Below are 24302 nucleotides of genomic sequence, written 5' to 3'. Positions count from 1 at the left end.
AAGGAAAGAGTGGGGAAAAAATGTAAGTGTATGTAGGTGGTGGGGTCATCATTAGGTTGAGCCCCTGCATGTGAAAAGCACAGTTTTGGTTTAAAGTTAACCTGATAAAACATGCTCTTTATTATTTAGTACGGCTCACACATATATATGTCGACACAATGGCTCCTGTGGGCAAATCAACATATATATACGTCCCCTTTAAGATGTGGCATTGTGGGCATGCGCAAACTCCGTGAGTCGGACCGTGGGTCCCGCAGACTCGATGTCTGCGGGGATACCCACGATCGTCTCAAGGAGAGGAAGAAGGGGGAAATGCTGATGTAAACATCATGTTTCCCCATTCTTCCTAGTGATAGGACACTGATCCCTGTAATCAGGAGCGGTGATCAGTGTCGTGTCACACACAGCCCACCCCCCCTACAGTTAGAAGCACTCCCTAGGACACACTTATCCTCCTTCAGCGCCCCCCCCCCTACTGGTTAACCCCTTCACTGCCAGTGTCATTTTTACAGTAATTAGTGCATTTTTATAGCACTAATTGCTGTATCGATGACAATGGTCCCAAAATGGTGTCAAAAGTGTCCGATGTGTCCGCCATAATGTTGCAGTCACAATAAAAATCGCTGATAAAATAATAAAAAATGGCATAAAACTATCCCCTATTTTGCAGATGCTATAACTTTTGCGCAAACCAATCAATAAAAATCACTGATCGCCGCTATTACTAGAAAAAAATTTATTAATAAAAATGCCATAAAACTATCCCCTATTTGGTAGACACTATAAATTTTGCGCAAACCAATCAATAAACGCTTATTGTGATTTGTTTTACCTAAAATATCTAGAAGAATAAGTATCGGCTTAAACTGAGCAAAAAAAATAAAAATTTATATATCTTTTTTGGGGATATTTATTATAGCAAAAAGTAAAACATATTGCTTTTTTTTTCAAAATTGACGCTTGATTTTTGTTTATAGCGCAACAAATAAAAACCGCAGAGGTGACCAAATACCACCAAAAGAAAGCTCTATTTGTGGGAAAAAAAGGACGCCAATTTTGTTTGGGAGCCACGTCGCACGACCGCGCAATTGTCAGTTAAAGCGACGCAGTGCCGGTCTTTGGCCAGCCAAATGCTCCAGGGTTTAAAGTGTAAAAAATACACTCTAAATATCGAAGGGTTTGCATGATACTGAATGAAAAAGTATGAAAGATAATGAAATGTTGAAAACTCAGCATGACTTTACCTCGACTTGTATACAGGACATAGAGATTTCCAAAGAATAACTAACAAATATCTTTACTGGATATATTGTCTGTAGCTGGTCAAAATCCTTGATATACATAATCCATGCCATAAACTACTCTTGAAAAAGCTAAGCACAATCAGTTTTACAAGTCATCTATGTTTTTAGTGAGGTATTTTTTAAATAATTTGCAACATCAGCAATTTAATATTGCATGATTCATGCACGTAAATGCTGCAAGGCCAATGGGTACTTGTGTAATGTTTCTCTATCAGCTGGCCAGCGTTTAAGGGTCCTTTGTACTGCATTCATCTGGAATGATTTCAAGTGAAACGAAAAAAAATAAAAAAATTTAGTATCTATTATGATTACAGAAGGGCTGGTAATGTTTGTAGGTTGATATAAGCTGTTTATTCTTAATCATTTATGTTTTTAAGTAAAACTCATAAAAATGAATTGCGATCTAGAAACAGTTTGATTAAAAGGTTGGAAATGTTTTTCGTTTTATGAGTACCAGTTGGCAGTGTATTATGGAAGTTAAAGGGGTTGTAAAGGTTCCTTTTTTATTTTCTAAATAGGTTCCTTTAAGCTAGTGCATTGTTGGCGGGCACTTTTTAAAGCCTATTAGATCCTCAGACTCTAATCGTGTGCTTCAAAAAAAATAAAACTCCCATTGGAAACCATGTGTCTGGTGCCCCGCATGTAGATTAGGGGCAACACAACAGTCCCAGAAGATTTAAAAAAAAAAACAAGCAGGGCAAAACCTGGTCAAATGTAAGACTATAACGTAATGTATCGTCTTTGTACTTAGTACTATAAATGGAGAGTACCTTGAATATCCCTGTCAGCAAAACATGAGATTGTAAAACTGATTAAGTAAAATACACTTTGAAAGACACATTCTTTTTTTTGTTGTTTGATGTTTAAGCGTGATTCATTGTGAGAGAACTATCCATAAAAAAGATAAGATAACATGTCACCTTTATAAATTTCAGGTAACTGGAGTTGGGAAGTATCTATACACTATTTAAGGCATGAATTGGACCTCTGCTACACACCCATGTAAGCCTGCATAGTTATCCATACCAATATCCTTAATGCAGTGTAAAAGACCATAAATCAGGACCCATATTGGCACATTAGCTTTTCCAGGAGCTTCCAAAATGTACTTAAAGGGGTTGTAAAGATTTGTTTTTTATTTTCTAAATAGGTTCCTTTAACCACTTCAGCCCCGGACCATATTGCTGGTCAATGACCGGGCCACTTTTGCGATTCTGCACTGCGTCGCTTTAACTGACAATTGCGCGGTCCTGCGATGTGGCTCCCAAACAAAATTGGCGTCCTTTTTTCCCCACAAATAGAGCTTTATTTTGGTGGTATTTAATCACCTCTGCGGTATTAAGTTTTTGCGCTATAAACAAAAATAGAGCGACAATTTTGAATTTTTTTTTATTTTTTACTTTTTGCTGTAATAAATATCCCCCAAAAATATATGTAAAAAAAAATTTTTCTTCAGTTTAGGCTGATACGTATTCTTCTACATATTTTTCGTAAAAAAAATCACAATAAGCGTTTATTGATTGATTTGCGCAAAAGTTATAGCGTTTACAAAATAGGGTATAGTTTTTGGAATTTTTATTAATATTTTTTTTTTTACTAGTAATGGCGGCGATCAGCGATTTTTATCGGTACTGCGACATTATGGCGGACACTTCGGACACTTTTGACACATTTTTGGGACCATTGGCATTTTTATAGCGATCAGTGCTATAAAAATGCATTGATTACTATAAAAATGCCACGGGCAGGGAAGTGGTTAACACTAGGGGGCGAGTAAGGGGTTAAGTATGTTCCCTGGGTGTGTTCTAACTGAAGGGGGGGTGGACTGACTTGGGCAAATGACTGATCGCTGTTCATACGTTGTATGAACAGACAATCAGGCATTTCTCCCCCTGACAGGACCGGGAGCTGATTACACGCACAGCTCCCGGTTCTCGCTCTGTAATGAGCGCCCGCCGGTCACGCGCGTCGGTGTCAGGGGCGAGCAGGGGGCGCGCGCGTGCCCCTATTGGCTGCTCGGCGAGATGATGTATAGCTACGTGATCTCGCCCAGCAGAGCCGACCTGCCGCCGTAAAACTGTGGCGGCTGGTTGGCAAGCGGTTAAGCTAGTGCATTGTTGGTTCACTTACCTTTTCCTTTGCTTTCCCTTCTAATTTTTTTTTTTCTTTTTCTGAATTTCTCACTTCCTGTTCCTCTTCAGTAAGCTGTTCTGGCTGACTAACCCCCATGGATGATGGTGGCAAGCTTACTGAGAAAAGCTTACTGAGAAACAGGAAGTGAAAAATTCAGACAAAGAAAAAAAACATTTAGAAGGGAAATCGAAGGAAAAGGTAAGTGAACCAACAATGCACTAGCCTAAAGGAACCTATTTAGAAAATAAAAAACAAACCTTTACAACCCCTTTAAACCCCCCTCCTGCCGAGCCCAACTTTCTTTTGGTGGTATTTGATTACCTCTGCAGTTTTTATTTTTTGTTAAAAAAAATATGTATTTTTATATTTTGTTATAAAATTTTCCAAACAGGTAATTTTTCTCCTTCATTGATGTACGCTGATGAGGCTGCACTGATGGGCACTGGTGTCTTTATAATGTAATTATTAAGCTCATCCGTCAGCTATTTTTAACCTTCAAAACCTACTAAGCAGGGGCGTTGCTAGGTGGCCAAAAGACCAGGGGTTTCAGCCCAAAGTCCATGGCCAGAATCGGAGTGGGGGAAGGGGATGGTGTTGGAGTACGTGGCGCAGGCTTTTTTTTTTACTGGGGGGGGGGTGGGGTTGTGTGGCTTCCCAGTGCCCATTAATGCTGACCACTCAACTCACCTGCCTGATGCTGACCATTACACTGACCTAATATAGAAAACAAAAAGGGTGAAATCAGCGCAAAAATTAAATAAAATAAACCTCTCCCCTTCACAAATGCAAGCTGAACACTGACAGGACAATCACAAAATCCAAAAGATGCAAAAATGTATAAGAAATAGTGCAGCGCAATATAAATACAATTAAACTTAAGTGCAAAACACAGTTGTTATACCAATAACAAATTAATCATGAATGGTGCATAAATAATGCAAAAAAAACTGTCCAAAAAGTGAAAAATTCCAAAGGAATAGGGTGACAACCACTCCAAATCTTCACCGGTGACTTTAACTTTAAATAAGTGATCCCTCCACTGTTAAGAATGGCTACTCTCACCTTAAGGTATGGACCCCTGTTTTACCAGGCAGTCATACCAGCAGAACGGCAGAAATCGGGGCCCCGCCCCGCTGAGGAAGTTGCTACAACGTAACGCGTACGGGGGAAGGAGCCTGAAGTCGCTTGCTGCCATCTCTGAGAAGACACACGTGTGAAATTCCTTTCTGCCGTTTTGCCTTTTGGCTAATGTGAGTAGCCTGTTAATGCCGTTTTAATAAACCTAAGCCGTTTTTAAAGCAGAGAGCACTTAGATCTGTTTTTTCTCGTATCCTCGATCTCAATGCTGCCAAGCCTAAGAAGTTTGCTATCCACATATTGCACCAATCTGTCTATCGATTTCTGCTGGTATGACTGCCTGGTAAAACAGGGGTCCATACCTTAAGGTGAGAGTAGCCATTCTTAATGGTGGAGGGATCACTTATTTAAAGTTAAAGTCCTATTCCTTTGGAATTTTTCACTTTTTGGACAGTTTTTTTTTGCATTATTTATGCACCATTCATGATTAATTTGTTATTGGTATAACAACTGTGTTTTGCACTTTAGTTTAATTGTATTTATATTGCGCTGCACTATTTCCTATACATTACACTGACCTGCCTGACCTAAATACATACACTGACCTACATACCCTGCCCTACCTGACCTACATACACTGACAGTAGTGACCTACATACACTGACCTGCCTGACCTACATACACTGACATAAATACACTGTCTGACCTACCTCAGCTCAGCCGTGGTGTGCGGTGTCACAGCAGTCAGTCATCAGAGGAGGAGCCGCCCACCCAAGCAGGGAGCGGGGATGTGGTGCAGTGGCCGCATTGCAATTCCCGCCTTCTGGAGCCTGCAGCGCCTATGATGAACGTCACATGTCTCACAGTTCCGCCGTTTCATCGGTCAAAACCGATCGTGTGTGGGCGCCATCGGTCAGTTACCCTTCGGTCAAAAATTTTAGAACTTCCTTTAAAAATGAACCGATGGACGCCTAACCGATAGGTCAAAACCGACGGTTAGTATGCAAAAGCATCGGTTAAAAACCCGGGCATGCTCAGAATCAAGTCGACACATGCTTGGAAGCATTGAACTTCATTTTTCTCAGCACGTCGTCGTGTTTTACGTCACCGCGTTGGACTTGATCGTTTTTTTAACTGATGGTGTGTAGTTTCTCCCACCTGAGCTGTGGATCTCTGCAGCTCCTCTAGTTACATTGGGCCTCTTGGCTGCTTCTCTGAGTAATGCTCTCCTTGCCTGGCCTGTCAATTTAGGTGGACGCCCACATCTTGGTAGGTTTGCAGTTGTGCCATACTTTTTCCATTTTTAGGTAATGGATTGAACAGTACTCCGTGAGATGTTCACAGCTTGGGTTATTCTTTTTTTATAACCTAACCCTACTTTAAACTTTTCCACAACTTTATCTCTGACCTATCTGGTGTCTTCCTTTGCATTTATGGTGCTGTTTGTTCACTAAGGTTCTCTAACAAACCTCTGAGGGCTTAACAGAACAGCTGTATTTATACTGAGAATAAATTACACACAGGTGGACTAATTGGGTGACTTCTGAAGGCAATTGGTTCCACTAGATTTTAGTGAGGGGTATCAGAGTAAAGGGGACTGAATACAAATGCACAGCACACTTATCAGATATTGATTTGTAAAGAAAAAATGAAAACCATTTATCATTTTCCTTCCACTTCACAATTATGTACCACTTTGTGTTGGTCTATCACATTAAACCCATTTACGTTTCTGGCTGTAACATGACACAATGTGGAAAATTTCAAGGGGTATGAATACTTTTTCAAGGCACTGCAGCTGTGTAGCTTGAAAGTACTGCATATTTTATAATATCATCTAAGGCTTTTGTACATTGTAGTGTGTGCTATCTGCATTTAGCTAGTCAGTATGATATTTCTGGAAGCTGTATCTAAACATAGAATGCTACGAGGATACAGGAAACTGTTTGGAAAATATATTTACTACTATACTGCTTTAGTCAATTAAGAAAATATTTTGTTCTCTCATTGGCAACTAAGTGCTAGCCTGCTATGTTTCTTCTATGTTTGTACATATTTTTACCATTTGTAGATTACGGACAGCTCTTTCAAATGTAAGATTGGCTATGGCTTATGCTATACAGTATATGTGTATATAAAATAATTTAAAAGACTCCATAATGGGCTACTATGCATCGTATAGTAGCCCATTTTGTGTCACTTGTCTGAAACCAAAGGTCCGCTGGCTGGAAGCATCCGTCTTCAGCCCTCTTCCATTCTGGGGCCGCGGACTCCAGCTCTGTGACTGGCTGGAGTCGCATGGAGCATGCGTGCGGGAGCCGCCAGTCACGGCATGACCCCCATCTAGAAACAGCACAGCGTGCCCTTTCTAAAGTGCGCATGCGCAGAAGAAATCATTGTGCAGGGAATTGTAAATATCTCCTAAACTGTGGATGTTTAGGAGATATTTCCAACACCTACAGGTAAGCCATAATCTAGGCTTACCTGTAGGTAAACGTGGTTGTACAGGGTGTACAACCACTTTAAATTCAGAATACTTTAAAACACATTATTATAAACACAAATGATTACATTCATACAATTTTAAAGCGGAACAGAAGTACTGCTGTAAAAAAAAAAAAAAAAACATGTGAGCAGACAGGCTTTTATTGCAAAATAGACTTGCACTGTCTCTTCTGCAATAAAATGCCCCTACCTGTCTGTTTGCTGTCCCCACTGCCACTATAAAGTGAGCTGGGAATGCGGAGCTCAGCTTACAGTGCTGGGCCGGTCTCCAAGAACCTGTCTGATGGCCTCCTGTGACACCATCTCCCGCCAGCCAATGAAAAGGCCCAGGGCATACCTCCCAACTTTTTGAGATGGGAACGAGGGACATGTATTATAGCAAAAGTATGTAAAAATAGGACACGCCCCCTGTCACACCCTCTTAAAGGAGAATTATACAAAAAAATTATTAGTTAAACCCACAAGTGCTTTTTTTTTTTTTTTTTACAACTACTATTCCTTTATATTAACTTTTGACATTTACAAATGCAGCAATTTAGAAATTGGATGAAAGGTTTAGCACTGTGAAACACTTTTTGAAAGATAAAAAGTGCATTTTATATACAACTATATAGATCAGACCGAAATAAAGGACAAATGAGGAGAAAAGAGGGACAGAGGGACTTTGTTCCAAATCAAGGACAGTTGGGCCATGGCCCAGGAAATGGCGCTCGGAAGAAGATGCCGGCACCTCTCCCTGTGCTTCCTAGTGGGGACGGTCACAGAGAAGAGGACCGGGTTGCGAGCGCACCGGCGGCGCCGCGCTCGCGACCCACAGCTAGGATCTTAAAGGGGATGTACATGTACGCCCTTGTGCCCAGCCGTGCCATTTTGCCGACGTATATTGTCGTGCGGCGGTTCTCAAGCGATTAAAACGTAACTAAAGTCTCCATATATATCTGTCCAACGGCAGGCGCCGGCATCTTCTTCCGAGTGCCATTTCCTGGGCCATGGCCCAACTGTCCTTGATTTGGAACAAAGTCCCTCTGTCCCTCTTTTCTCCTCAGTTTGCTGTGTATGGGGCTGTGAAGCCCATGGTGATCCATGTCCACAGCCAAAAGCTTCTGCAATGGTCATGTGAGCATCAAAACTGGACTATGGAGCAATAGAAGAAGGTGGCTTGGTCTGATGAATCACTTTTTCTTTTACATCATGTGGATTGCCGGGTGCGTGTGCAACACTTACCTGGGGAAGAGATGGGCACCAGGATGCCGTATAAGAAGTCAAGTTGGCGGAGTCAGTGTGATGCTTTGAGCAATGTTCTCCTGGGGAACCTTGGGTTCTGCCATTTATGTGGATGTTACTTTGCTGTTCATGCCTCAGTGGGTCAGGGCTGTTCTAGCAAAAGGGGGCCATACTCAATATTGGGTGGGTGGTCATAATGTTATGGCTGATCGGTGTGTATGACCAACACAGCAGCTAAACACATTTTAGTTTTTTGCTTGCATATACTGTATAACGTCCCAAAAACACAGCAACCTGCTATATGTTATTAAACGAGAAGTACAGCCAAAGCTTGGTTGGCTGTACTTCTCCTGTGGATCACGGGACTGCAGTTCATTCTGCATTCCTGTGACCCGTTTTCAGCAGACTAAAGCCTGCTGTTGGTTGATGTCACAGAACCGTTCCAGGCGCAGTAAAGATTGTGACCATATGGTCGGGATTCATCCACATGCCTGGACAGGTACCCGGCTCGGCTTCTCAGTGAGACACTGAGAGCCTGAGCGAGCTGCTGACTGACAGTCACCAGCGCTTTGCTCAGGGAGCACTGAGAACTGAGTGATCGGTGGTGTTTGATCGCCCGGTTCGCAGCCTTAGAGCTGGCAGGGGACAAATGCAGAATCGAAATGATGCTTCATCCACCTAGGTAAGTATGGTTCTAAAAAAAAATTCCCATACTCTTTTAACGTAAAAAAAAATAGAAGCAAAACTCTTACCATGTAAACTGAGAAAAACTAGTTCCCACGCCAATAGTGTCTACAGTATCACTTGTAGAGCTAGATGCAAAATAGGATACTGCCAGCGACTCAGTAACATCCAGTTGTGGTTATATTTATTTAGCTAGAAGGTGAGTGCAACATAAGTACACATACACTTTGGCAATGAGGCCTTAATCACAGCATGTTCGTTCTCCTGCTATTAAAGGGGTTGTAAAGGAAAAAAAAATTCCCTAAATGGCTTCCTTTACCTTAGTGCAGTCCTCCTTCACTTAACTCATCCTTCGATTTTGCTTTTAAATGTCCTTATTTCTTCTGAGAAATGCTCACTTCCTGTTATTCTGTCTGTAACTCCACACAGTAATGCAAGGCTTTCTCCCTGGTGTGGAGAAAGCCTCTTGACGGGGGAGGGGGCGAGCAGGCAAGTCAGGACACTCTCTACTTTGCAGATAGAGAAAGGAGCTGTGTGTTAGTGGGCGTCCTGACACTCCTGCTCGCCCCCTCCCCCCTCAAGAGGCTTCTCCACACCAGGGAGAAAGCCTTGCATTACAGTGTTGAGTTACAGACAGAAGAATGGGAAGTGAGCATTTCTCAGAAGAAATATGGACATTTAAAAGCAAAATCGAATGATAAGGTAAGTGAAGGAGGACTGCACTAAGGTAAAGGAAGCTATTTAGGGAAAAAAATAAATTTCCTTTACAACCCCTTTAAGGCCTCACCGTCGAAACATGTAAGTGTCCTTAATGCTGTACTCACCTTTTAGCTAAATAAATATAATATATGCAACTGGATGTTACTGAGTCTTTGGCTTATTTTGCATTTATTTCATTAATAGGTTAATTTAAAAAAATTAACATGAAATGTACCTTTTTGAAGTTTTTAATGAACTTGATCAAACAACTTTTCTACTTTTGTTTGGCCAGCATGAGTGGCTCTACAATATCTACATGGCTTCCGATATCTGATTTGCTGTTGTTCGAAAATCCCCCTCTGTTCCCTGCTCCAGTTGGTATAAATCCATGGAACATTAGATAGGGAACTTAATGACGTTTCCCCTTTGAATATAAATAGCTTGTTGGCCCCTAAACATAGGGATAAGGCCAATAACCAGTTTGAGTGGGCTTTTCTAACCACTTTTTCGTCCCAATATTGGTGGGTGAATAAAATAATTAAAAAACACTGGAAAGTCTTAAAAAGTGATTAGATCTTAGGGCCTAAACTTCCGGATAAGTCTAATGTCATATATAGGAAAAATCTGACTTTGAAAAATAAGTTGGCACCCAGTGTAATAGATCCACCGCAGAAAATTAGCATGTTTAGGAACCTTAAAGGGTTTGTTCCATACAAGAGATGTAGTGTTTGTAAGACATCTAGGACTATTAAGACATTCACCCTCTAAAGTTTATCACATTACCAACTTCAATACGTGTGGAACTGTGGGGGTTATTTATCTCCTTAGGTGTCCATGTGGGTTCCAGTACATTGGGAAAACCACTAGGGCACTAAATGTATGTATAGGGGAACACCTAACCAATATACGTAAAGGGTTTTTAGGCCATAGTGTGTCCAAACATTTCCGTGATCATCATAGGAAGCCCTCTCTTCTTTAGGTTATAGCTATCGAAAGATTTTCCCCACACTGGAGAAAAATAACCTGAAGAGACATATTTCACGCAGAGAGACGCAGTGGATTTTTTACATCCAATCTTATAACCCCCTGGGTTTTAACGTAGAATGGGACATTAACTGTTACATCGAGAACAGTTAGAGTAGTAGTATTAATATGGGGGCACATATTGATTGAGGTCATTTTGTCCTGGCCTTTAATTGAGGTAGTATTCATTTTAGCTCCTGCCTCCCTCCATTCTCCTTAGGGTTGCTCGGAGGTGCATATGCGTGTCATGTTTGGCACACATTGCATGCCGGTATAGGCTATTGGGTTAAAATTCAATATTAGATTCTAATATTGAATTTTCGATGGTTGGTATTGTTTTCTTTGGGGGAGTTCTTTTTGATCCTTAATTTTCCTATTCCAAGCCCCTTTTTTAAGATTTGTTTTAGAATATTTAGTTCATGGATTTTTAGTTATAAGTTTATTGGAATATATAATTTAGTTACTAAAAGTATCTATTAATGTTAGCAATTTTTAGTTTTTATCAATTTATTTTAAATAAAATGCAGCATTTTTGTAATAGATATATTATATGATACTTCAAAACATCTTTAGAGCATTTGCCAGCATATGTCAAATGTCAAGTATCTATGGCTATTTATTGCAGGCTAAATACTTGCATTAAAATACATTGTAAAAGGATGACACAAGTCAGGAAGTGTCTGAATGACATTTCCGGTGTCTCTCCTGCTTAGTGTGTATACATCTATGGTAAACAGCGCTAATTGTTTAAGGAGCACCGAATGAACACATCGAATCACTTACTTCTATAAGCACATTGAGGAGCACTAATGGACTTTTATTTGTATAAGTTATGTGAATTTTTTACTAAATGTCACTGAATTCACTTTTTTTCTGCAGTAAGGTAAAAAAAAAAAATGGAGATGCGATGCGTGCTTTTTTTTGTACAATTCTATGAGCTGAATATTTCGTTTTTTTCTAAGCAGCAAGACTTTTTTCATCATCATGTTTTCTGGGTTAGCGCTGTTATTTTACCTTATACTTATAAATCCATTGACTGAAGGAGCAAATCTCATTGAGTTTTATCAAACATCTAGAAACCAGTAGGACAAGGGTTAGAGTACCATGACACCAGCTAAGTTCCAGTAGGACATTGAGTAACCTGGCAGTGTTGATAAAGTGGGTTGGTAGGCATTAACTTATTAAATGTAACTACTGCACTTTGTCCCTTTTAGGATAGAAATGATGCAATCAGTTGTGTCTATAAAGTCCCAGGCAGGAAGCATGATGCTTCCTTTACATCGCACTCGCCCTTTCTGATACCATGACTCCACAGCTTAGGAAGTGGACAGCTATCTTTGTGATATGTATTGTACTGATACACCAGGTGAGCCTAGATAAGCAATAGACATAGATCTATAGATAGCCATTCCATAGAGCAAATAAGAGATTATTTACTGATATTTATTCTTACAATTTATAAAAAAATCTTTTGAAAGCGAAAAAATTAGGCTATACAAACGGTACCAATTTTCAATGGAATCTCACATCCTTTTTAGAATAGGAATAGTTTGTTGTCTGTATTTTGTTATTTTGCTACAACTAAAACAAGTTTGCTATTTAGGGTAGCTGAATGTAAAATGTCACAAAATTGCTATACAGAAAAAAAATGTCTGTCTATATTTTCTACCCTTTTTTTAAATTTCATTTAGCTTTATCAAATTTTTTAATTAAGTACTTCATTTAGGGCTTGTTCACACCATAACGCGGTGAGGGAAACTCGCGTTTTATGCTTATTTCCCGCACCATGTTCATAATGGGCTTGGTGTGCGATCTGCTGCGGGTGTTAATGTATTCATAGCAACACCCCAAATGCAGATCACAAAAGCAGTGCGTTGGCCTGCACTGGATCGCAAGGTTCCGCAGTACCATGAGATTTGGTGCAGTGTGTTTTTGATAAGTAGTAAATGAAATATTTTTGGTGCAATTTCAGTCCATTTACTGTGCAACTCAGATGTGAACTGTCCCATAGTCTGTCTTGTCAGTATGCCTCAAATTAATGTTAAATAGCTATTAATATCCTTTATAAATGTATGTAGTTATCTTGGGTGCTTTCTAAAAAGTAATACAATTTGAGATGAATTTCTGTTTGTGGAGAGTCATTTTTCTGTACATGGATGTCTTCCTTACAATGGTCTTATTAAAGGACATACCATGCACTAGTTAAATTTTGATTAAAATGTTTAGTTTGTTTTCAGAACATTTGTTTGATTTTCTAATGCTTAGTGAGGTCAAATTGGGACGAGAAATTTTTAAAGAACCAAGATGGAAAACTTTTCCCAAACTAACAAAATTGTATCTGTGTATGTGAATTTTGTTCTGGAAAAATGTACATATTGTAAAGAAACTCACATAATAGGTCTGGGATTCCATTCAAACAGCAGGTCTGGATAAAAAGGCTTTTAAACAAAATTAGTTGACTTATTAGTGATGGCAAGAAAGAATGTTCTGACAAAGGATTTTTATACAAATGTTGGAAAGAAAATGTAATCGTGTGCCCAGCTTTAGTCGCTTCCTATACTATGTCTATGATAAATACAGACTCAAAAAATTTGCATAGCAATTAGAAATAAAAAAATGTTATAGGTGGCCAGGGGTTGCTAATGCATTTAATAAACTCTAGAGATCTTTTTCCTGTATATTCTACCTCTCACCAGCAGCCAGTCAGAATTATTTATTGGCTACATACAAGTCTTTGGGGAGTTCTCTGCTATCAGGCTGCAGAACAAAGCATAGACAATAGAAGTTTGGCAGGCAGCTTGGCAAACTGCTGGACAAGGGTCTCCATATCTGTGGCATAGGGGTAAATGTAATGTACATCATTAAACTTGTGTGCCCCATATTGAAGAGCTAACATTTCTGCCCAATTCCTAGAAAAGTTCATTATTAATCTGCATGGACCTCTAATCTCCTTTGGCACTGTAAAATCAAGGGGCCAGGTTATAAAGCAGCAGTATGACTTTACCAAATTCATATTGCACCCAGCATTTTGTGAATGACTTGGAAAACACAGGCACTAAGTGGAATAAACACTGTGGTGTTCAGCAGAAAATAGATAGCGGTATCCATTTTGCTGTTATAAATCAGACCCTACATGTTATAAACAAAGGTAACATGACAAATAAGTACATGATCTTTAGTAGGGTAACAAGCAAAAAATATGTGAGAAAACTGATCATAGGAGCTTACACACACTACGCAGTGTGTCTAAAAAGTTAAATGAATAGTCACTTGACCATCAGGGTAAACCCACTGTGGGCAGGTAGGGTCAGGTAGGGTCACAGTGCAACAAATTAACATCATCAAGTTCTGCTACAAATTGAGGCAACGCATGAAATGTTTGTACAAATGTACAGGACAGAAACTGTGAGCAGACAATGTGTTTATGATTGGTTCAAATGCTTTTGTGATGGGAAGGAGACATCAGATGAGCCATGTTTGGGTTGGCCCTTGACAAGAAGAACCCCAGACTTGACAGTGCTGGTACAAGATCGGCGACTGACTCTGCCATTGATGGCGTAGGAAATGGTCAATAACAAGGACATGGTGCACACCATCGTCTGCAAAGATTTGGATAAGCTGTGGAACATGGAGCTGTTGAAGGTGGTCCAGACGCGACCAGTTTAAGATCCACTCTCCTAAGTGACTCTGTATACACACAGTAGTTCAATTGTTCTGCCAGCATTGTGCTTCTTTTTTGCGAGACATCTCTATTCCATGACTCGCAGGCTAGGTTCCTAGAAAGCCTTGTACTGCAGCTGGATCCAAGAATGGGGATTAAGGCCACTAGGGAAGTTACCCAAAGCACACTGGTCACTTCACTACCAGGGCCCTAAGTCACCCCCACCAAGTGACTAATTTCTTGGTCAACTGTGGCTTCTATATTTCTTGAGTCTCCGACCCATGAACATTCTCTAGCTGTGACACTGAGTGTTAACTCAATTCTTGTTCCCGAACCCAGATGTTTTGGTGTGATCTCTCCCCAGAGGATGCACACACCACCATGTACTTACTCTTAAAAAATGCAGAACAGGCAAAGCTCTTTATCAGCTGAATTTTTTTAATCAGAACAAAAAAGAGAAAAGGAAGAAGGGATTTTGAGGTTCCATACATAATCCCAAAAAGTTAAGGCACAAAACCTCAATTGACAAAACTTACAACATGTTATTAAACAGGTGTAAAAACAAAAAACATGCAAAAAGAAGAACATTACATAGTAATAGGTACAACTCTAATTCCATAAAAATAGAAAACAGAAAACATATCAAATGTTTAAACTGGGGGGAAAAAAAGGTAAATTTTGTAATTGATGCCAGCAACGTGTCTCAAAACAGTTGGGACAGGGCAACAAAATGTAAGTGGTACGAACAAGGAAGAGTTGGATGAACATTTTGCAACCAATTAGGTTAATTGGCAACAGGTCACAGGTAACATGATTGGGTATAAAAAGAGCATCTTAGAGAGTCAGAGTGTCTCAGAACTAAAGATTGGCAGAGATTCACCAGTCTGTGAAATCTAAAAATTGTTGAACAATTTCAGAATAAAGTTCCTCAGTGTAAAATTACAAAGACTTTAAACATATCATCATCTACAGCAGGGTTTCTCAACTCCAGTCCTCAAGGCACCCCAAGAGGTCATGTTTTCAGGCTTTCCATTATTTTGCACAGGTGATTTGATCAGTTTCACTGCCTTGTAATTACCACAGCTGTTTCATCTGAGGGAAATCCTGAAAACATGACCTGTTGGGGCGCCTTGAGGACTGGAGTTGAGAAACACTGATCTACAGTACATATTAAAAGATTCTGAGAATCTGGAGAAATCTGGGACAAGGCTGAAACACAATATTGGATGTTCATGATCTTCTGGCCCTCAGATGGCACAGCATTAAAAAACAGGCATGATTCTGTAATAGACATCACTGCATGCTCAAAAATACTTCTAAAAATAACTGTCTGTGATCACAGTTCACTGTGCCATCCAAAAATGCAAGTTAACCTCCCTGGCGGTATGATTATGTCATATTTTTGATGTTAAAAGCGGTACAATTATTTTGCATAGAAATTCGCCATTTTATATTGTAGGCCAGTAATTCTTAGGAATAACACACTTAAATCTGTCCAAACCAGAGTCTAGTAGACATCTTGGGCATGATAAAGTTTGAAACACATAATCATAAATTATAATATAATAAATAACTATAAATAATAATAATACTTTTTATTCAATACATTTTAGTCAATAATATAATCAAAAACATTGTTTTTTTTTTGGCCAAACAAAGGTGCAATATTACTAGTCATATTGCTTCAGTAAACATCCCGGGTATGGTAAATTTTGAAACATGGCACAGCACAAAGTCCGACGTCACAATCAGGACAATAGAACTTGGTTTCTTTTCTGACTTTCCTTCCAGTGTCGTCACGCTTAGAGCAGCAAACCACACACATCCTTGTGGGTGCAGACTTATTTTCCGTTGGTGGAATGTGGTCCATAAAGTGACGACCAGTCTGGCGTTCTGTCTTGACAATGCCAGCAGCACGACGTCCAGCTCTATTTACGTTGGTGTTTGAGAAATATAAGTTCATCAACTTTCCAAACAAAGTCTGCATGAACCACAGGCTTGTCACACTTTTTTTTTTAGCAGAATGAATGCATTCCACAGGCACTATTCAAGAAGATGCCTGAAGATTTTCTTGTAATATTATTTTTGTTGTTTTCTCATCGCTGGATAAAATGTCATTGCCTGGTCACCTCTGTCAACACCTCCCATGGTGTTGTTGTAGTCTATCAAGACTTGTGGTTTCATTATGTCTTTTCCACCTTTTGTGTGTACCATGACACTGGAGGTGTTATGAATAGTACTCATTAGGCACACATCTTTTTTTGTCACTCCATCTCAGTGCCATAATTTTGCCTTTCTGCCAGGCAACCATTTCTCCTGCCTTGAGATTTTTATTGCCAAAGGTTGGTGGCATGTCACGCCGGTTATCCCTAACGGTCCCATAGGCATCCGTCATGTTCTGTAGAAGGAACTCAGAGTTCAGGAGAAGTGTAAAAATTGTCTGTAGTTACACAATAGCCATGATTTAGCATTGGCTCAATCAAAGTAAGAACTGAAGCGGTTGCCATTCCATAATTACTGAATCTTTCGTTGAATTTGGTTTCTTTCCTGGTGTATGGGACCAAATACCATATGTAACCAGAGCTCGATTCACATAGCATGAATGATTTTATGCAAAATCGTGCTCTCTTTGACGCCATATATTGTATCCAGTGGAGTCTTCCTTTGTAGGCCATTATACTTTTGGCAATACTGATGTCTCTATCTGGTACATAGCTCTGCTGGAAATTTTTCTGAATAATTTGATATACCTTCCAAATCTTTTTGAGTTTTGGTGCTGGATGAGTAGTCTCATCAAATTCTTTATTATTTTTAAAGTGCAAGTACTTCATTTAAAGGGAAAATTTGTACTCCGACATGACTGTGCCAAAGAATGGAGTGGCAAGTAATTTATTTGTTGTCCAATACCACTTATGCAGGTGTTTTTCCACCACTCCCTGAAGAATTATTAGGCCCAGAAACTTCCAAATGTTCTCTTTGGTCACTGGTTCCCACTTTCTGCTCCTTAAAAACCTCTGATGCGTAGCAGCTTGTTGCTCCTGGTACCGATTTGTCTCCGTAACAGTTTTTTCAATAACCTCATTAGTCAAAAATTGTTGGAGGTATACCAAGGGGTTGTCATCTTCAACATCCACTTTGATACCAGGTGCTCCAGTAAATGGGAATCTTGGGGGCGCTACGTGATCCGTGCTGCAGTCAATAGAGCACCAAGTCTGCACATCACTGAGCACAGTCACAGGATCATCGCTGAAATCGCTTTCCGTGTCTGATGACCAATTTCCCCACGAATCGCTATCACTCAATTCTGCAAGCGATTCTGTATCGCTATCGCTGTTTTCCAGCAGGTCATAAACCGATTTTGAGGTAGAGGCGCGCTTTTTTGATGCCATAGTTATTTTGCAGTTTCCAGGCAGAAAGTACAGTAAAACTACAGACAAGGGCACTGGACAAAGCACTGGGGGAGCAAACCAAGGTAAATTAATTTTATTTAGTAATGTAATCCAATAGGATTACAATGTATCGTGTGTGTTGAGTTTTATACTATTTGAATTTCCCACCGGTTCCACCCCCCTGCGTCGCAATGCTCGCAAGGGAACGGAAACCAGGGCAGACAATGCATCGGGCGGAAGATCCAACCGCTGTACAAAGCGGGAGTACATCGCAGGATCCCGGGGACAAGGTAAGTAACCTCTTCCAGGATCCAGCGATGCAATCCCGAGTGTGGCTCGGGGTTACCGCTAATGGTACTGAAATTTCACCCCGAGCCTTGCTCGGGAATACCGGCAAGGAGGTTAACGCTTTATCATGCAAAGAAGAAGCCATATCTGAACATGATCCAGAAATGCTGCGGTCTTCTCTGGGCCAAAGCTCATTTAAATTGGTCTGTTGCAAAGTGGAAAACTGTCCTGTGGCCAGAAAAATTGAAATTTTACTTTTTTTTGCAACCATGGGCGCTACATCCTCTGGACTACAATGGAACAGGACCTTCCGGCTTATTATCACTGAAAAAGAAACTAAACTAAACTAACTAAAAGCCTGAATCTCTGATGGTATGGTAGTGCATTAGTGCATAAAGAATGGGCAACTTGCACATCTGGAAAGGCATCATCAGTGCTGAAAGATATATTGAGGTTTTAGAGTAGCATATGCTCTCATCCAGATGACCTCTTTTTCAGGAAAGGCCTTGCATATTTTAGCAGGATCAGTGCTTTAAGTGGGTCAAAAGAGGTGCCGGTACTCTATTAGGCGCCGGTGCTCCCCCCCAATACTGAACATGAAAATACCCTTAGAAAGTACCCTGAAAAAGAGCTACTGTAGAAAGAGCTACTGTGAACATAAATGCTAAATTCAGGTAAGTGCTTTTTACAGGGAAAGGGGCGACAATGGGCACAGTGGCATCATGGGGCACAGTGGTGACAAAGGGCACAGAGGTGACAATTGGCACAGTGGCATCATGGGGCACAGTGGCATCATGGGGCACAGTGGTGACAATGGGCACAGTGGCATCATGGGGCACAGTGGTGACAATTAAAGGGCACAGTGGTGACAATTGGCACAGTGGCAACAATTGAGGGGCACAGTGGCTGCATTTGATGGCATGGCACAGTGGTGACAATTGATGGCACAGTGGCTGCGTTTGATGGCACGGAGAGGTGCTGGTACTCTCCAGGGCCATTTTTGGAAGTGGCGGTACTGAGTACCGCCGCGTTCCGGCCCAGTTAAAGCACTGAGCAGGATGATATTAAACCACATACTTTGACAACAGCATGGCTTTGTAGTAGAAGAGCCTGGGGACCTATTTGGCCTGCCTGCAGTCTAGACCTTTCACCAGTTGAAAATATTTGGTGCATCTGGAAATTAAATATATAACAAAGAAGACCCAAGACTATTGAGTATTTAGAATCCTATATCAGGCAAGAATTGAACAATGTTCCTCTCCCAAAACTCTGGTAACTAATCTTCTCATTTCCCAGACGTTTACAGAGTGTTTTTAACCACTATACTACCGGCCGCCGTCAATTGACGGCGGCGAGATAGCTCTATTGTTCTGACAGGACGTCATATGACGTCCTCATCTTTCACAGCCACTAGGGGGCGCGTGCGCACACCCGCCGCGATACTGGGAACACGATGCGCGTGCCCGGCGGCCGCGATTGCCCAGTAACTGAGCAGGACTGTGGATCTCTGTGTGTAAACACAGAGATCCACGTCCTGTCAGGGAGAGGAGACCGATGCTGTGTCCCTTGTACATAGGGACACAGATCGGTCACCTCCCCCAGTCAGTCCCCTCCCCCCACAGTTAGAAACACTATGTAGGGTACACATTTAACCCCTTCCTCACCCCCTAGTGTTAACTGTATAAATGTAACTGGCAGGGAAGGGGTTATCAGTGCATATTTATAGCACTGATCGCTGTATAAATGTGAATGGTCCCAAAAATGTGTCAAAAGTGTCCGATGTGTCCGCCATAATGTCGCAGTCCCAATAAAAAAATCGCAGATTGCCGCCATTACTAGTAAAAAAAATAATAATAAAAAAAATAATTATTATTTCCCCTATTTTGTAGGCGCTATAACTTTTGCGCAAACCAGTCACTATACGCTTATTGGCGATTTTTTACCAAAAATATGTAGAAGAATACGTATCGGCCTAAACTGAGAAAAAATATAGTTTTTTAAAAAAAATGGAATATTTATTATAGCAAAAAGTAAAAAATATTGTGTTTTTTTCAAAATTGTCGCTCTTTTTTTGTTTATAGAGCAAAAAATTAAAACCGCAGAGGTAATCAAATACCACCAAAATAAAGCTCTATTTGTGGGGAAAAAAGGACGTACATTTTGTTTGGGAGCCACGTCGCACGACCGCGCAATTGTCAGTTAAAACTACGCAGCGCCGGAAGCTGAAATTTCGCCTGGGCAGGAAGGGGGTATATGTGCCCACTAAGCAAGTGGTTAAAGAAAGAGGGGATGATAGTAAACATGGCACTGGTCCAACTTTTTTGAGATGTGTTGCTGCTATCTATTCTATTATGTATAAAGTATAGATTCAGGGCCAATCCTGGGCTGGTGCGTGGGGTCCACAGAGGTGGGGGTGCCAAAGCTCCAGAGTGCTCCTCTCCTTGTCTGTGTCCAGAGGCGGAGCGCATGTAGCGGGTGCTGCGGTTCCCCATCCCGCTTGCTCTCTCGGCCGGCAACTGACAGGAGCGCATACCTCTCGAATGTCACGGATTCACCGGGACATTCCCAGAATTCCAAGTAAATCTCGCTGTCCCACAAATCCGTGCTCAATCCCGCAGTGGAGCCCAGTACTGGAACAAGTTCCGGTACTAGACTCCACTAATCCTTCTGTCCGATGTGCATAAAGAGGCCACGCCGTACTATCGCAGTCTCCTGTCTGCCCCGCCCCCTCTGCATGTGTGGGCTCCTCTCACATAGGCGGTGTGATGAGAGGCTTCTGGTTGGCTGGTTTAAAAAAGAGAAAATGCGCCAACCTAAGTGCAGTAAGTAGGTATTTAATTCAAGCAATTTGCACAGTAAAAATGGCTACTCACAAAACCAGTATAAATACAGGCATGTAATGGAAGAGACGGCTGGTCCGATGTCACAACTTGTAGTCAGCAATGCAACAGGCTGGTCTCTTATCCTGGTCCCCCGGGTGATGGAAATGAAGGTCCAAGATGTTCGGGAGCCTTTGGGGAACCCCACAGAGAACAGGAGCCGTGGATGCTGTACCAGAAGCGGCGTGCGTTCCAGCGTGGAACGCAGCGTATCGCCGTATAACCGGAAGTGACGTAGGGACTTCGGACAGCCAATGGGATGACGCGTTTCTCAGCCTCCGCTGGTTCATCAGATCCATTCTGGTTGGCTGGATCTGCTGCCAATCATCCCATGCACTCCCACAAATGCTCTCCGAGTGCCATCCTCCTAGTAACCAAAGTTGCCTTGTATGCCCTGCCCTCTGCAACATGCTTCTGCTCCCAGCGCGCCCGAGCTACAGAGATCTATTGGACGGGTACAGCTCTACTGATCTATGGGGACACCTGCTGTGGGGGGGGGGGGGGGGGGGGGGTTCTGATGGGGACACCTGCTATGGGGGGCTCTGATGGGGACACCTGCTGTGGGGGGCTCTGATGAGGACACCTGCTGTGGGGGGCTCTGATGGGGACACCTGCTGTGGGGGGCTCTGATGGGGACACCTGCTGCGGGGGGCTCTGATGGGGATACCTGCTGTGGGGGGCTCTGATGGGGACACCTGCTGTGGGGGGGGGGGGACTCTCTGTGTTTGCTGCCACTTAAATTGGAAATGCAAGCAGAGAGGGCAATGTTTTGTCTATTTTCAACATTTAATCCCTACCACTCCCCAGGCCTGGCAAGAATTGTGTGGCTGTGACATCTGATTTAAATAGCTATTTATCATAAAATCAACATCAAATGTTTTAACAAATAAAAGTACTTACTGAAATGTCTCTTTTTAGCTGGAAGGGGCTCCCATGAGTAATACTGCTGGATCCAAGACATTGCTGAGACTTCGAAGGATGACTCCATTTTGGAGAGGGTTATCACTGCGTCCAGTTGGTGCTTCATGTAGAGATGACACAGAATGCCTTACAAGACTTTGCAGGTAATTTACACATGTAATGCACTGCCTGGGGAGGCCTAAGCTATGTTTGCCTGAGAGTAATTGGTTATGACCATGACCTAGCTGCTGCACCAAAAAATAAAATAATTAATAAACAATAAAGATATAAACTACTACAATGTTCCTTCAGCGATTTTGTTTAAGGTGTTTTCCTTTTGATATTCACCAGAAGCAGGGTGGATTAGCTAATAATATTGCCCTATCAATTTAATGAGCATGGAATGTCATTTACTCAGGAAGTTCAATATGTTATCAATTTGCAGAAGGAGCAGTAAGGTCAGCCATAGATGGTTTGAATCTCGGCCAGTTCAGCAGTTACTGGCCTGAGATTGGAACCGTGTATGGGCAGGCTGAATGTACCAAGTTACTCAATTTGGGTGCAACCACCCTGCAGGTATAGCCGCTAGCAATAATTACTGTCTTCTCCGCAGCGGGGATGGCTTCCCCTGCCGGGAGATTACAATGGCTTGGCGGGAAGGATTCCCTTGTCAATAATGTCTGTAGTTGCAGGCAGTGGCGGCTGGTGAAGTTTTAGAATGGGGGCGCCAGACCCCGCCTTCCTTTTTGACCCCGCCCACTTCTCATAAGCCCTACCTCTTATTGAATTCACCCACTCCGTTCCCTGTATTACACTTGTTCCACCTATAGTGTCAGGAGTATACAGCTCAGCATCATAGGACAGAGTATATTGCTCAGCCTCATATATCAGGGTATACACAGCTCAGCCTCACAGATCAGGGTATATAGCTCAACATAACAGATAGGATATATAGCCCAGCAATCCAGATAGGATATATAGCCCAGCAATCCAGATAGTGTATACAGCCCATCAATCCAAATAGTGTATATAGCCCAGCATTACAGATAATGCTCCACTGCCAGCACCCTCTAAACACCCCCCCCCACCGGCGCAGGGCTAGCACCTCCACTAACAGCACCCCCCAGCTAGCGGCTCCAGTGGCAGCACCCCCCTCTGCCGCGCTCGACTAGCGGGCACCACATACTTTCTCTGCTTGCCAAAGCGCCGGGAAACAGGTTTCATACCCATTTCTCAATTGACCTGGAGTGAGGGGTTTCAAGGGATGTCCCCTTTGTATTCAGAGCTGATTCAGCTCTGCAGAAGAGGGGACTTCCCTTGAAACGTGCAGCTTTTTTGGACTCATTCCACGATTTTTTGTGAGTATATTTTCTACATCCTTTTAAAAATGTAATTGTCGCAAAGATAATGCGCTAGGCTGGTGCGACCTCTGTTCCCTTTTTTTTTTTTAGAGAGAGTTTCATTCGGGTATACCTGCATTTGGTGAGTGGCAGCACAGCCACTGTGGTGGCTTAACCAGGGGAGACACACATTTCAATCAGCCGCACAGTAACTTCTTAAGCGCAGGAGTATTGGTTTTCTTTTAGGTCTATATCACATATTGCATTACAGTTTGACCATAGTTCTACTTTAAGGACTTTACATTTTTCTCTTAAACTTCCTTTAGGTAGCTGCATGAATTTAATATATAATGTGTTTTCTTTTCCAGAAACCAACGTTGCTCCTTAAAGGCATTTGCAGATTAACAACAATCTTCTGCTGATATTAAGAACAATAGGGAAAAATGCCATCAATGAATGCAGATAAAATTACATCATTCTCTCTGCAAGAAATTATTTATTGGTTACTGAGATCATCGGTATACAATTTGCACTCAGTTTTTATGAATATTTATTGATATGTAATATATTATTTTATAAGCAAGACTTTTTCACAAGTATCAAAGAAGAAATACTACACAAGGTAGTGACAAGGCAGACTTTTTTTAAGGCAATCACAGGGACATAGGGATTTAGAAAAATATAAATTTAATTACAAAAAATACATACAATAAAATCCATTGAAAAAAATTAAACAAAATATACATTCACAAGCAATATTTTCTTTCGTCTCGCAAGTAGATGAACTAAACAAAGATGTGGAATGAGTAAGAATTAACTCTCCAGTGAAAACCTTCTGCACTCTTAATTCACCCCAAAGTAGTATATCCAAATGCAGCCTCCAGTGAAAAATTTACAAACACAATAAAATAAGTGCAAAACTATCAAAATGTAATTTTAAACTTGGTCTTTATCCCAAAATAAATAATAATAATTCTAATACGTAAAAAAAACAAAAAAAAAATGTTGGGAAAAACAATCATAGAGCTCCAACACATCTTCTGCCATAGAACTGTGCACAATAAAATAAAAATCTTCTGATATGTAAAATAGCAGCATCCAAATCCAGTCTACTTCACATGCAATACAATAGATGGAATCACTAACACAATCCTACTGTGTGGACACACGTAAAATCTGTAATATAGCATACGATT

General features: G+C 41.3%; 1 protein-coding gene across 1 annotated transcript; it reads left to right on the top strand.

Moving 5' to 3' along the window:
• The first annotated feature begins 11909 nt into the window (after positions 1-11909).
• Positions 11910-23591, top strand: LEAP2 (liver enriched antimicrobial peptide 2). Its single transcript, XM_040344624.1, has 3 exons — positions 11910-12015; positions 21785-21930; positions 23475-23591. The coding sequence occupies exons 1-3, from the start codon at positions 11953-11955 to the stop codon at positions 23509-23511; spliced, it is 246 nt and encodes an 81-aa protein (XP_040200558.1). The 5' UTR covers positions 11910-11952; the 3' UTR covers positions 23512-23591.
• Positions 23592-24302: the final 711 nt, after the last annotated feature.

This window comes from Rana temporaria, chromosome 3, assembly GCF_905171775.1.
Source record: "Rana temporaria chromosome 3, aRanTem1.1, whole genome shotgun sequence".
NCBI classification, from domain to species: domain Eukaryota; kingdom Metazoa; phylum Chordata; class Amphibia; order Anura; family Ranidae; genus Rana; species Rana temporaria.
This window is presented reverse-complemented; position numbering and strand designations above follow the sequence as displayed.

What these genes read in the sequence shown, in the direction of transcription:
- LEAP2 (XM_040344624.1), top strand. Translation starts at nt 11,953, where the DNA reads ATGACTCCACAGCTTAGGAAGTGGACAGCTATCTTTGTGATATGTATT. An exon ending in GTATTGTACTGATACACCAG is followed by an intron (nt 12,016 to 21,784) that starts GTGAGCCTAGAT and finishes GTCTCTTTTTAG; the next exon opens with CTGGAAGGGGCTCCCATGAG. An exon ending in TGCCTTACAAGACTTTGCAG is followed by an intron (nt 21,931 to 23,474) that starts GTAATTTACACA and finishes TTTCTTTTCCAG; the next exon opens with AAACCAACGTTGCTCCTTAA.